The sequence below is a fragment of the Acipenser ruthenus genome, chromosome 3, assembly GCF_902713425.1.
Source record: "Acipenser ruthenus chromosome 3, fAciRut3.2 maternal haplotype, whole genome shotgun sequence".
In the NCBI taxonomy this organism is placed as follows: Eukaryota; Metazoa; Chordata; class Actinopteri; order Acipenseriformes; family Acipenseridae; genus Acipenser; species Acipenser ruthenus.
In genome coordinates this window covers 69,088,710-69,103,253 of record NC_081191.1, presented here as the reverse complement: position 1 = coordinate 69,103,253, position 14,544 = coordinate 69,088,710, and the positions used below count along the sequence as shown (strand labels likewise).

The 14,544-nt window shown below is 38.3% G+C and overlaps 1 protein-coding gene across 2 annotated transcripts in view; it reads right to left on the bottom strand.

Moving 5' to 3' along the window:
• The window catches only part of LOC117394850 (vesicle-associated membrane protein-associated protein A-like), a 38,118-nt gene extending 23,597 nt beyond the window's left edge, over positions 1–14,521 (bottom strand). The window contains exon 1 of one of the 2 annotated variants that reach the window (XM_059015646.1): positions 14,207–14,521. In XM_059015646.1, the coding sequence (XP_058871629.1) occupies positions 14,207–14,264 (58 nt within the window). In that variant the 5' untranslated portion in view covers positions 14,265–14,521. The remainder of the gene's footprint in view (positions 1–14,206) is intronic. The other variant, XM_033993499.3, reaches the window with a different exon arrangement.
• Between the last annotated feature and the right edge of the window lie 23 nt (positions 14,522–14,544).

Genomic DNA, 14,544 nt, shown 5'->3' with positions numbered 1-14,544 from the left:
GATGAAGCACAATCACACCATTGGAACAACTCAGGCAACCATACATTCTTTTGTTTTCTATTGGCTAGACAAAGATGGGAATTCTCAGCACATGCCATATGTTGCAATATCAGAATGCATGACTCATGACACAGCCACTGAAATTAACTTCCTGCACCCGAGTGGACCAGCACGGTCATTCTGTTTCCCACGCCGTCCAGATCAATTTATTGTAGACATGAGGGATGTGCGGACATCAGTGGAGCCAACAACTTCAACAGGAAGGACATTCACCCTGAGAGACAAGGAGATGGCCAAAGCATCAAAAGCCTCAAAAGAGTGGCTACGAAGGGAAAAGGGCAGTTTAAGCATAGGTGAGTGGTAAATTGTGTTGCATGCAGAAATACAAGGACAGAGACCTGAAAATGAAATATACATTTCCACCACTTTTCACAATACATTTTCTTTTCTAGGCTCAGCGATTCATTGGATTTGAAGAGTTTAAAATACCAAAACATGCACTGACAAAAGTACCACTGGTGTGGACAAAATTAAACATGCACAATTCAGTATTGATTTTTATTTAATTCACCTCTATTAGTTTGTTTTAGCAAACTGTGTAAATGGGGCATCTTGGTTAACTCATTAATAGATCAATAGCTGTTACAGCTGCAGCAGTTCACTGCAGCTTCATTTTAACAGGAGAGGAGAGTATACTCTATTGCAAATAAAATATTTGTTTAATTGTATTAAGTGTGTAATTGCTTCACTTAGAAGATTCACCTGACATTCTGCATTCAGCTCTGCGCTGTGCCTCAACCAATGGCAGGCACAAAATGAAACTTGCATATGTAGATAAGGGTCTTAGCAAAAATCCAAGGTTACGCAATTTGACCTGGGTGAGGTCAAAGGTCACAGATTCACACAACTTTATATTGTATTTCACATCAATTTCATCTAATGAATAGATATACCTATTTGAGAGCTTTAAAAAACGACACCAACACCAGCTTTCTATGTCAATTATGGAGGAAGTTATGACCATGTAAAGGTAGGGTGGGTGTCCATATCAGGTCAAGCTTTGATGACTCAGGACTACAATTCAGTGTAACCATTTCTTCCAAAGACAATATGTGCAAACGTTCATCAAAATCAGAGGCGGTCAACTGAAAAATGGCCGTTTTTTTTTTTATTGATTTCATAGGCAATCACCCATACGCACTTGTGGCAGGGCGATTGCCCTGCACAGGTGGGAATTCGTTTTGGTATAATTTGTATGTGGAAATGGGTTTATTGTGTGTCTTTTTGGAGTTGATTTGTGCAATTAAATTATTGTTTACAGACGGGTGATCGATTGAGACTTGCTGCCTGCTAGGCTTGGTTGAGGGGAAGGGCAGCAAGTGATTGGCTGTGCTGGTCCTCAATCAGGTGGGCGGGTCTTGACCGAGTGTCCGTCAGTTTAAAAACATCCGGTGAAGATCGCTCTGGGCGACTGCAATGCCATGCTACAGAGGGGAGCTGCGTATACTCGGGAAGAGAGAGTCCGCTCTGCAGTAAGGAACCCTGGAACTGCAAGCGGTGTTTGCGAAGGCACCGCTCAGCCAAGGCAGTAAGAAGCAGCAGGAGTCATCATATGAATAACGGCTCATAAGTGTAGCCGGTTCCTGGAGCGGGACGCCTCATTTATAAGGCTAGCGCTCGCCCTGTGTGGCACCTTTTATTTAGTTTTTGTACTGTGTTTTATTTTGCCTTTTGTACAGCTTCTTGTATGTGTCCTCTGTGCGTTACCATCGCTAGTAAGGTCACATGTACCCTTTGTTTAATTACTTTTGTATTAATAAATCCTGCGCGACTGTGCTGGCGTTTCAACTCCACCTCCCATGTCTCTCTGTATTGCCCTAAGCAGCGGTTACCCACACACGTGACACGAGCACCCTGTCACAGCACTCCAAAATGCGCAAAGTACAAAATTAAATCAATATGAGAAAAACCATTACTCAGTTATTTAAGAAATGTTTACCCATTTTATTTTGGGTTAAATAAAATATTTGTGGAGCACATTAACCCTAAGTGGTCCATTTATTCAATCGCCTCTCAGGCGCGTCAGGTCCAATTTATTTTCACACACGCAGTTTAAAAGTATTTTTTCCCAATAAAACAGGTTTAAAAGGCACTGCACCGATTTTTTACCCCTCTGCCTTCCCAGACCGTTTCCCAATCTAAGTTGGAGGCGTCTGTCGTCACCACTTGGTGGTTCAACACTACTCCCATTCGCACACCTTCACGCAGGTGAGAGGTTGTCCTCCACCAGCGTAGAGCTGCCGAGCATGCGTGACACAGTCAGCCGACGGTGTCCGTCACGTTTGGCATTGAGATAGAACGCATTGAGCCACGCTTGTAGCGGGCGCATTCAAAGCAGACCCAGCTGAATGGCCGATATGGCTGCGGCCATCAGACCCAATAGTTTCTGGCTTTGAAAACGTACAAGGAGCTAGGGCGAGGCCGAATGGCAGCACAGCAATCTCGTAATCTCTTCCTTGAAAAGAGAAGCAGAAGTACTTTCTGTGCTCTGGACGAATGGGAACGTGAAAGTACTCAGTAAGTCGCCCTGGATAAGGGCGTCTGCCAAGAAATAAATAATAATAATAATAATAATAATAATAATAATAATAATAATAATAATAATAAGCTGAAACATTTTTGAATACTCCAAATTCAATTAAATAACAAAATCCTATCATCCCATATTTCCACAAGACAGCTATTGGTTTTTATTCAGCAGTTTTAGCCATGTCTCCATAAAACAGACCACACTTAATCGAGACCCAAACATTACAGGCCAAAAGTTTGCTTTATTAATGTATGGAGCATCGACCTTAAAACGCTGAAAGCAGTAAATTTAATCCGACTGTTACCTGGGGGTACTGCCACTAAAGAAATAGGTAAATAACTACCACAAAAAAAAAAAAAAAAAAAAGCTAAGCCTTGCAGCATTCAAGATCAAAATGACACATAGCAAAGCCACACTACATAATATGTATTAGGCCTAGCATTTCATCGATTGCCTTTTATGGGTTTTTTTCTATTTTATGGCCAATAGGGATTAAAGCACAACATATTTACAAGGCTCTCAGGGACGCGGGTACCCATATCCTTTACGCTCGCATGATTTGTCAGGACTCAGGTTTCCGATGTCTGCATCCCCAGAACACGTGTCTGTCCATCTGACCCAGCCCCACTGCAGATTCTTTTGTATTTATTTATGAAATAATGCAGGTAATACAGCTGCGTTGTGTGAGGTACAAGCTTTACAATGTTGACGTGAGCATATTCAGCGTAGTTCCTGCTATGCAGAACTGGAAAACAGACATGGGAATGTCTTGGATCGGAGTGGACTGACAGACTGAACCTACACCGAGATGGGAATTTTAAAACGTATAAACTCAAAAGAAGTGGTTAAACATTGAATAATATGCTAGATGTACAACCGGTCTCGTGACAAATTTCACTAAACACATTTTTTAATGTATTAATTTATCATCATATACAGCAGTCCATCGCAGATCCGACTGCTGTGGTGCCACAGTAAGGATGGATATTATAAAAAGAAAGGGGTTTGGCAATTGCCTCCAAGTAGTTTTTCTAATTGGTGCAGCAGAAAGATTGACACTGGGGCTGGGTTTTATTCTCTGTTGATTTGTCTCTTGATTGGTGCAGTGTGTTCATGCTATAGTGAGTGTGGTATGGTTCAGTCCACACAGGGCAAGAAAAGCGTTTTTTTTTTTCCTGACGTTTTATATATTTTTTTTAATAAAATTGCATCTCTAAAACAAAAGGAACAAGCCAAAGCCCCGTTTGGAATTATTTTGAGGAACCGGACGAGAAAACCGTGGTATGTGAAGAATTATGCCAAACAAAATTGCCATACCACTAAAACACAAGTTCAATGCTTCATTATTTGAAATGAAAACATTCATAAATTACTGTGGATGCAAACATCCACAATAAACAGAATGATCTAGATGGCGACTGTGAATATGTATAACACTATTTTAAAAGGAAGTTTTTTTTTTCAATATTAATTCAGACAACATAAGTGTAAATGAGTTATGTATAGGCTTTAATTTACCAGTACACTTTTACAAAAATCATTTGTTAAATTTTTTTTAAAAAAAAGGATGTCCTTGACATGTAATTTGTCACAGAACGGGCTAGTTATTAAAATAAATAAATAAATAAATAAATAAATTTAATAAATAAAATAAAAAAGGATTTCCCTTTGTGGCACCGATCCCTGAACAGTAGAGTTAATATAACAACGAATTGGAATCCGTGCAACTTTCAGTGCGGGAAAGACCTGCAGAAATATTTTAAAGACACCAAGCTACTCTATTTTTCACCCAATTTAGAAAGTTGTAGCGTTTCAGGCGTTCAGTGTTTCATCTCTAAAGAAGTGGGCGTCAGCGACGAAGGCACTATGAGCCGCATTCTGAGTAGTTCTGGTTAAAATAAATAAATAAATAAAAGTAGTGCTGGATATTTTAAGTGCCACAAGACTTTATTCTCTCGTACGTGATTCTCGGACTCTATCTTTAAGCATTATAGAAACTCAATAAACTGCAGTACAAGTAAACAGTTTTGAAACAAAACAAAAAAAACGATTAAGTCTATCTAGGTGTTGTTTTGCAAGCGATGACTTTCAATTTAAACTCTTAAAACTCAGCCCCATTCATTTTGGGGCGCCAGCGTAAACAAGGTTACGCACATATTACTCAGGCGCCGTAGTAAAGGTACAGACTCGGGGCTTTCCAAAGACGTATATGCGGTACTCCTAGCCGGAACTACGACTGCCTGAAGTTAAGCCTCTCATCATGTGACAGAGTTCACTTCACAGCTTAGGTTTCGTTTTGAGTCTACTGGCACCTGCATAGCATTTAAATGTTCATAAAAATGTACCAAAAGCATATCCCTAATACCGAGCTGTGCCCCTTTCACATGACCTCCTGTGTATCACATGACCTCCTGTGTATGGTTGCGTGTTTTGCTGAAATCCCTTCTAGACTCTCTTGCTGACTACTTCAAGCATAAGCAACTGTGTTTGAAAGATGTTAACAGCTGCCAAGAGAAAGAAATGGCCCAGAAGTTTAATGCTATTTTTTCACTGTCTATTTAGCTGTACTATAGTAATGCTACTAAGTATAAGGGCCTACTGGTTGCTTGTTAATACTTGGTAAAATTAATGGTAGTTGTGTCCTGGTATTTTTTTTTTTTTGACGGTAGCTAGATATATAGAGAAAAAGAAAGAAATGTGGCAAATTTAAATGTACTAGTAGCCGGTTGTATTAAATACAGGAATGGGAATTTCAAATAGTTTCCTATTCGAATAGACAGGGGACAATGTGTATTCAAATACCCGAAATAAAGAATAAAAGGAAATACATATGCGTACTACAGCAGACAGTACAAGTGTAAGCCGCTAAAGTTTAAATTCACTCTTCGGAGGAACCGGACGGGTTCACCAAGTGTACAAACAATGTCCAAGACGACATTTCTTTGTTCATTCAATAACCTGTAAATAATTCAAAACAAGGAACATACCTGGTTGTACTTCTAATGGTCAGTGCAAATGTTGACGTCACTCCATCCATTCCCAGAAAGCCAACAGTAGACGTTTTACATTGTACTGCAGTCCACAGTGTAAAAAATAAATAAATAAATAAATAAATAAATAAATACTTCCAAGCCGTTTTCTTAATTAGTCACTGCGTTGTTCTGCTTAGCATTTAGGATGTCTTTATATCCATCATAAAGTTAAATCGACCCTCAACTGGAAAGTTTTGGAGAGCCCTTATCCTGTTGTACCCCATTTACAACCCACATGAAAGATAGTATCTGACAATGTGAGCATGTTTACCTTTTACAAAGTGCAATGTGCAGTACAACCATCACAGCTAATTAGATTTCTTGGTTTTCATATTTAAATGAAATATATTTACTACAGTAAATTTAAATGACAACCCTACATAAAACTTAGGCTTAAAATGTCAGTGCAAACAGTGAACACCAAGAGCTAAAGGTTCAAGTGAGGTGTGACAGAATGAAAGAAAGCAGGTATTACTAGCCTTGTGAGATTGCTGAACTGTACAAACATGAGCTAGCAAATGTAAAACCACAAATCAAGCAGATGCTCAAGAAGTAGGAAATTGAACAAGTACAATGTTACACAACATGATAGGGGTTTCAGGTTTGGAGACAGTTTGCAGTACATGCACTAAAATGCCAGAAAGCCACACCCCCACAAAAAATTTGCACTGCAGCAACACAATAGGTTTTCATTGATCTTTTTATTTTAACCTTTGTGCTGAATTTTAGTTCTCATTTGTGAGACAATTGTACAGGTCTACTGTATAGCCAAGGACAATGCCATGAAACAAAAGGCAGATACACCAAAACCCACTGTCCATTTATTTACCGGTATTTAAATATTGTTGATTTGATTTGCAATGGCTGAACACAACCTCAGGATGGGGTCTTCATTAAATTAGGCTATCCTTATTACTTTTACCATATATTACAAGAATACAAAAATGAGTTACTGTAACATACAATTCTAGTATCTGTCACGGTTTAGAACAGTTTTGACAAGCCATCTTTTTCAATGTCTGATTCAGGCTGACTGCACTAAAAATCTAAACTTCCAGAAAGCACTAACTTGCACATCTTGCAAAGATGATTTAATATGTGAGGTTTGGGTCAAACTGTCAATCTTGCTCACACACTGTACTGGCAATTTAGCTTCCACAGTCAAAACATGGTGTGGCCAAACACACAAAGATGATACGATTATATCTTTAGTTTCTTCAAGTATACATTCTAAACTTCAAATCAGGTACAGATAAAACTCAGTATTCAATTTACCTAGACAGAGATATCAACACAGTTCAGATTACTTTATTTTCCATGAGAGATGATACAAGACCTCACACAGAGGCTTCTGAACACACACTTTCTGAAATGCTGATCCCTTTAATTAGTCTGTGATAAGCTGCAGCCTTACTATCCTAAAGAGGAAGACAGGCAACCAGGATATCTAAAATAAAGGAGAATTACATTAATCTTAATGTAATTGTTAAGTTACTTTACAAAAGGGTTGTCACTATCTCTCTAGAATAGTACCTATGTCATGAGAAAACAAACACAGATGCTGTTGATTAATATAAATGATTATATAAAATGATTATATCCTATGGTTACTTAGCCTGGCCACACAGCATTTGACAGACTGCACAAAACGTGACAATAATTAGGTTTGTGAGATGATATTGAAAGGTAATTTCTCACAGAACTTGTGGTGCACGGCGAGTGGTTTTTAAAAAATCGGGATAAAGGGGGTTTGATATAAAGCAAGGTGGTATAAAACAGGTTCATCTGTATTTTGTATTAGTATGCTCATTCTTTGTTTTATTTCAAGTGGTGTCAACTTTGCACCGAAGCAAATGCTGTTTTGGTTTTGAATGGATTTGAATGAATGAATCTGCTTTGCTTAGTGTCTAAACACTGAGAAACTCCAAGCTTGTTGTATACTTCTTCAGGGAAATGGGATTGAAATACAAATCCTATGTTCTTTTTTATTATTATTATTTTAAATGGGTAGATTGCTGTATGAGCAATTATTACGACAGCCCCACAATAGTAGGGCAGTGTAAATTTATATATATATATATATATTTATTTTTTTTAAAATTTTATCTTAATGTATTTTTATAGAGGGCATGGCCAGTATTTAGTGGATATTGTTTAATAAATATGTACTTAGTTCAAACATGACTTCTACTATACTACTATTGATATACATCTATTTGAGTTGTTTTATTAATATGTATCTGTAATAACAACATTTGTAAAAACTAAAACGAAAAATTAAAAAAAAAAAAAAAGAATTTCACGGGTGCTCTACTCATTAGTGACAAGAAAACATTGAGGTACTTGCTAAGCTATATACCAAGTCAGCGATTTGCTATTTTAACAAAACACTGCAGCTTTTTAATTTGAATTATGTTATTTTAATATAATAGTTTAACAATTGAAACTCAAAGTTAGTTCAGCATCCACAGTAAATCCAAGATGGACTTCAGGTTTATTTTTAAGTTTTGTTTCCGATATCTTTAAGTTAGGTTAAGAGATGCGGTTTTAAGTTAGAGGTCTTCACGGGTCTACCCATACCCGAGACCCGATCCATACCGAACGGATTTTCGGGTGCAAAATTGTCAAGCAACACTCAGGTCGGGTCGGATTTTGTTTACTCAGTAATACAAAAACTGTTGATTACTATTAAAAGAGGCTCTCTTTGGTACTAAAAAATCATTGTTTACATTTCCTGTTGCGTGGATTGGCTTCCCCCAGTAGCACATGACATGGCTTGCAGAGCGCAGCAGCAGACACGTGAACCATATCGAAGGTGTTTCTTTTAGATCATTCTTAAAAGTATGAGTAATGGATTTATTTATGAAGGACATGAAAGAAAAACAAATTCCGTGAACAAAAGCTCACAGAAAGATGGAAGTCTGCGGTGTGGGAATTTGTTGTTGTTATAGACAAAGAAGGAAAACAAGTTTTGCATTTACGAGATCGTACTTCAGTTAATTTGATTCTGATCATTTATTTATCTTTGTAACTTTTAAACAAAATTTTACAGTCCTCTGTGTAGGTTCATGATGGAATAAATACAGTCTGTAGTTCATCCAGATTTCCAGGTTAACTGGGAAAAAAAAACAAAAAACTGCTTTAATACTGTATGTAGTCAGTGCATATACTAAGCTGGGGAAAGGAAAAGCGTTCCACTTTTTTTGGGCCGGGTCGGATCCGTGTCTAATAAGAATTTTACATCGGGTTGGGTAAATAATTGTCGGTTCGTGGTCGGGTTGGTTAATTTGGACCCATGAAGACCTCTATTACAAGGATTATAAGGGCATAGACTAGAGATTATATCCCTATAGCTCAGCAAATCAGAGTGCAAAGAATCTTTACATTGACTTATGTGGAGCTAGTGGAGAAAAGGAGGGCAAGACTCCAACAAGGAAATCAGATCAGATTTAAGGCGCAACCTTCCTCCAACTTGACTCCGGCCCAGTTATTTATCAGATCTTGCTCTGGAAACAGGCAGAAACTTCTGGTGGAGACTATTGTTATTCCACACTGCCAGTTAAGTGTTCTGGACAAGAAACATGTGGTACCTACTGTATAGTAGCAGAGCTTGCATTTCAGCGCAGGATTGCGGGAATCACGCATTTTCCAAGTTGCTCCCGTATATCTGCAACTTTCAGTGCGGGAAAATCCCGCAGAGATATTTTAAGACACCAAGCTACTGTATTTGTCACCCAATTTAGAATGCCTGAAACACTACAACACTCTACTAGGACGTGGGTGTCAGTGACGAAAGCACTATGAGCCGCATTCCGAGTAGTTCTGGTTAAAATAAATAAATAAAAGTAGTGCTGGATATTTTAAGTGCCGCGAGACTTTATTCTCTCGTACATGATTCTCGGCCGCTATCTTTAAGGACTATAGAAACTCAGTACACTGCAGAAAGTAAACAGTTTTTAGAAAAAAAAAGAAGACGATATTAAGTCTATCTAGGTGTTTTGCAAGCGGTGACTTTCGCTTTAACTCTGACAAATCATTCATTTTAGGGCGTCAGCGCACATATTACTTAGGCACCATAAAAGCCACCAACCTGGTTGAGTCTCAGGGCTTTCCAAAGACATATTCAGTGTGTGTATGTGGTACTCCTAGCCGGAACTATGATCGCCTTTAGTTAAGCCTCTCATCATCTGACAGAGTTCACAGCTTAGGTTTCGATTTGAGTCTATTGCTCCATCATTGTAGCAGCTAGAGTGAAAGGGGTGGTATCGTTGGAAAGCTTAGAAGCTCAGATTCCCCCCACTCCCCATGTTCATTTCATACTGAGGTTCAATGGTGCAGTGTTTTGTGTTTTTTTTTTGTTTGTTTGTTTTAACCATCGATGATTACAATCCACATAGCAGTGACCAAACAATTATTTTGGAAAAACATACATTCTCACCTCGACCATATATATATATGCCTGATCCTGTTGCAACTTACAGAATATGAAAGGACATTTTGTGGCCTTTCATTTGGTATGTTACATGCATGCAGTACAAACTATCCAGTAGTTAAATACACATAAATGAAAACAGTGAACAAGCAGAAATAGGGCTGAGTGTAAAGAGTTTAAAAAAAAAAAAAAAGAAACGGAGTGCTGGTTAAAAAGAAAAGCACCTTTCTTTTGCTGCATGCAACAACTTCGTCAGACAATGGCAAAAGCAATGGAGAGTGCTCTGTCTCACAGTGATGAACAGCTGTTAGGTCTCCTGAAAGCAGCTTATTTTAAAGCAACACCAGTGTGAATGATGATGCAGTAAAATATATGTAGTTTTTTTATATGCAAAAGTGCCTTTTCTTTTGCCATTTCCCCCTAAAATTTTGGAATCCCCCCCATCCCCATTGGCTGCAGCATAGGGGGGAAATCCCCCCAGCGCACAAAAATGAAATTCAAGCTCCGAGTTGGTATGAATCCTGTCTTATTCACAAACTCCCCAACCCTGTCAGTTTTCATTGCCTCTGGAAAGCAATGATCAACACAAATTAAAACAGTCGCTTCTTCAAGTTTAACTTAGAATGGAAAATTAAACCAATCAACACCACTTACCCCCACCTGGGAGTCATCATTTGAATGCTGTGAAGAGCTCAATCCGAAAAAATAAAATAGGCCTAATTGGTTTCTGCAGCACTCTTGAAAGCTTCTAATGTTGTTGTAATCTTATGTTTTTCTTCTAATCATCATTTATTCTTTACAGGTAAGAGGAGCTTTCCATAAAATAAAAAAGGGCATTTTCATAACATGTACAGAAAATTTGAGGTACAGTATGTCATTCCATGACAAAAATCACCCAACAGGTTACCCCCTACCATCTCAGATTTACACCAGACTTGGTTCTTAGGGGTGTTTCAGGCAAACAAGCTCAAATTCACATTTTCAGACTGATCAGGTGAAGGGGTCAAAAGTTGGAGGTCAAAATGTGCTTGATGGGTACCCCCCTTAACATTAACCAACCTTTTACTCAAAAATGGTTTGTGCTAAAGACTTGTGGGAGGTGTCACTACTGGAAATTGCACGGCAAATCCAAAAAAATAAAAATATATATTTGAAAGAAAAACAAAAAGTAAGTTACACCTTAAAGTTTTACATAAGTCTGAATACAGCAAACTTACTATATCCTGAAGACAAGTTTGCACATTTTGCTGGACCTGAGACTTGCAGTGCATGGTAATTCATAACTTATTTATTGTCTTGAACAAGTGCTCTATCAAAAACCTCCATCAAACATCACATGGTTAAGGCTGCAGCAAATGAGCAATGAAAGCATCAGGTGTCCGAGAGGATCATTTCCTGGTATTGATAAAACAGTTAACACTGAGAGTTTGTGACTGTTTAGTGTAACATTATATTGTTTCTCCACTGCTGGTCATTATCCCTGGGACAAACCAAGATATTACGTATCGTACAACAATGGCTGAGGAACTAGAAAGACAAGCAACTGCATCACCTAAAATAAAAAGGTAGACTATTTGTAATGTTCAAATGTTGCCTACCAGTACCTAACAATTATTTTTCAAACACTGATTAACTGCCGACATACAATGAAAAATACAACGAAATGCATGGAAATCTTGGGATGTGTGGTCTAGGAGTCCAGTCTTTAGTTTTGATAAGTCACAGTTTTGTTTGCTTTTACACTCACAAGTAGGTCAAAAGTAGAAAATTGCAGATTTAGAACAGCGCCCAAAAAACACAAATGTCTCGCTTGGCAGATTTGTATTATCTAAACACTGTGGGTTAAATAACAGCAACACCACTTTATATTAATTTATCAAAACTATACAAGTTATTGGACTGTACAATACTGTCAGGACTGCCCAGTCCCTGACCACATTCCGGCGCCTCTTCAAGACTCACCTCTTCAAAGAGCACCTGTAGAACTCCTCTGTTTGTATCCTGGGACACTATCACCCTTCATGTAAATGTGCTTTATTTTGCTCTTATCTGCCCCCTAGTTTACTGCATTTAATTCTGTACTTCAGAATACTGCAATCTGCCAAGTGTTTAACCTGTAGTACTTTGTATTTAATCACATCCTGATGTAACTATCACTATTTAATCATATCCTGATGTAACTATCACTATTATCTGCTGTATTATTGAATTGTGGTTTGTCACACTTGTACTTTGCTTGAACAAAAGTTATTGTATTTCTTGCTCTTGTTGTATTACTTGTATTGTAACACTTGAAATGTATTTGCTTACGATTGTAAGTCGCCCTGGATAAGGGCGTCTGCTAAGAAATAAATAATAATAATAATAATAATAATAATACAATACCAACACATAGAAAGCATAGCATTAGATATGTTTTTTGTGGCATTTGTGAAAACAAAGATTATTTAACACTTTGGCTTCCTCTGGTAGACAGCAGGTATCCATTTACAGCTAAATTGGCCATGCTGAAAACTAGCCACATTTCCATCCACACTCTGAGGACCGAGTGCTGGACAGCAACTAAAACATCAACAGGTGCACCCTGTGAGATACTGAATTACTTATATTGTTCGCTTGACAGCTGTCTTAAATTCAAGAGATCTACAGTTGTTAAAAAAAAGCCTGTGTATTAAAGATCTATCATTCTTTAAAAATTCCACTTTCTGTAAGAAAAAATGTCATAGCATTTAGCTTACTACCAACCTGATACCCCTCAAAACCCTACTAAATAAGAGAATGAATGTAAATCTGCCAAAAAAGCCAAACAATGCCACCTTAAAAACGTTCATCGAATATAACATGGTTATTTAAGATGGTATGTACTGCAACCTCATTCTGACTAAAGTATATGTCGCAATACTGTGAGCTTTCTGGCAATCCTGGTCAAAAAATGCATATGATGAAAAGATGCATCATTGCTTTAAGATACATATTTACCACCGACAGTAACCACTCCTATCCCAGCAGAATCACTGTGGGTAAAAATGGGTAGAGCAAGCCAGGCTAGGCCCTGGTTTGTGCACATATCTACAACCAAGGGCATACACATGTGTTTGCACCTGAACCAGTCCTGAAATTACTTTACCATATTCTTGAACAGCTACAGCATTTTTTTTTTTAAATCACAAATACTTTAACTTACATTATGTAACAGGCACTCTGTGGTGTGCCCACTGCTCTATGGAAAAAACATGGGACACAATTTATATTAAAAAATAAAATTAACACACAAATGTAGTTACTACCCACATCAATACTGTGGTGTAAACACGTTAGGTTTGCCATGGTTTTTTGTGTCTTTTTTTGTACCCATTTATCACACACCCTGGCATACCTTTATACGGGGATTTAAATGTATACGATTTGCTAATATCATAAATGCATAGTTTTGTAACTTACTTCATGCATGTCATCGTCGCTTTAAATCAGTTTACCCTATTAAATGGCACATAGCATCAATAATTTGTTAACGTGTTCCAATCTCCCAACAGTACGTTTTTTTTTTATCTACAAAAAATATTTGTATAATTAAATAATGTTTGCAGAATAAAAAAAAGGTCACATTTATAAATCATGCAAACTACCGGTACCGTATTTCTTGTACTCCACTATACATTAACATTACCAGTATATTTTGTCAATGAGATTATGATCTACGGAAATCTGCTGCAAACCACAAAATCATAATAAATCAATATTTAAAAAATATACTGTTCAGTACTGGTAAACGGTCCTCTGATAGTCAGCGGTCAACGTAGTTTGAATCCATGAAATGAAGACAGGGAAGACTAGTTTTGGTCATATATTTGCCGGTTCAGACCAAAACTATCCTGCCATACACTTCACACAACCACGACGCGCGTTCCCCTGTGAAACATGCACCCTCCATTTCATCCTTGACGCTGAATTATCCGTCCTGCATACCAGACGGGCTTCCTCTCTTACTGGAGTCCGGTGCATAGCTGCGGCCTGCCGACTCTCGCTAGCTTTCTCAAAATGGCGACGGCAGTTTACCAGCAGTAACCGAAGGGGGGTGTGCATTTCTTCCCAGTTTCAGGTGTTCCAGGAAAATGTCTGTCTCGCACAACGACTGCAGCGGCGTGCCCTTACCTTTGAATTTGAGGTCGACCGGTGGTTCCAGGACGAGGATCTGCTCCAGTTTGGACATTTTTGCTGGAAAGAGTTGGTGATGGCGGAGCAGAAAATGCCAAGCAGTCTCTGCTAGTCTGAGAACCAAGAGCAGCACTGAGTCACTGAACCGCAGAGGCGCGCAGGGGCGAGCACACGGCCACTAACGCGGGAGTAAGGGGGCGCGTTACCGAGAAAATATGCTGTACATGACAGTCTTGGGTTTTTTGTGTGCCTTATTTCCTAGTTCAAAAACGATTTATACGCTGGTCAACAATATTGTCTTGTTCTATTCCTGACAGTGCTTTTTGTCTTTGTTG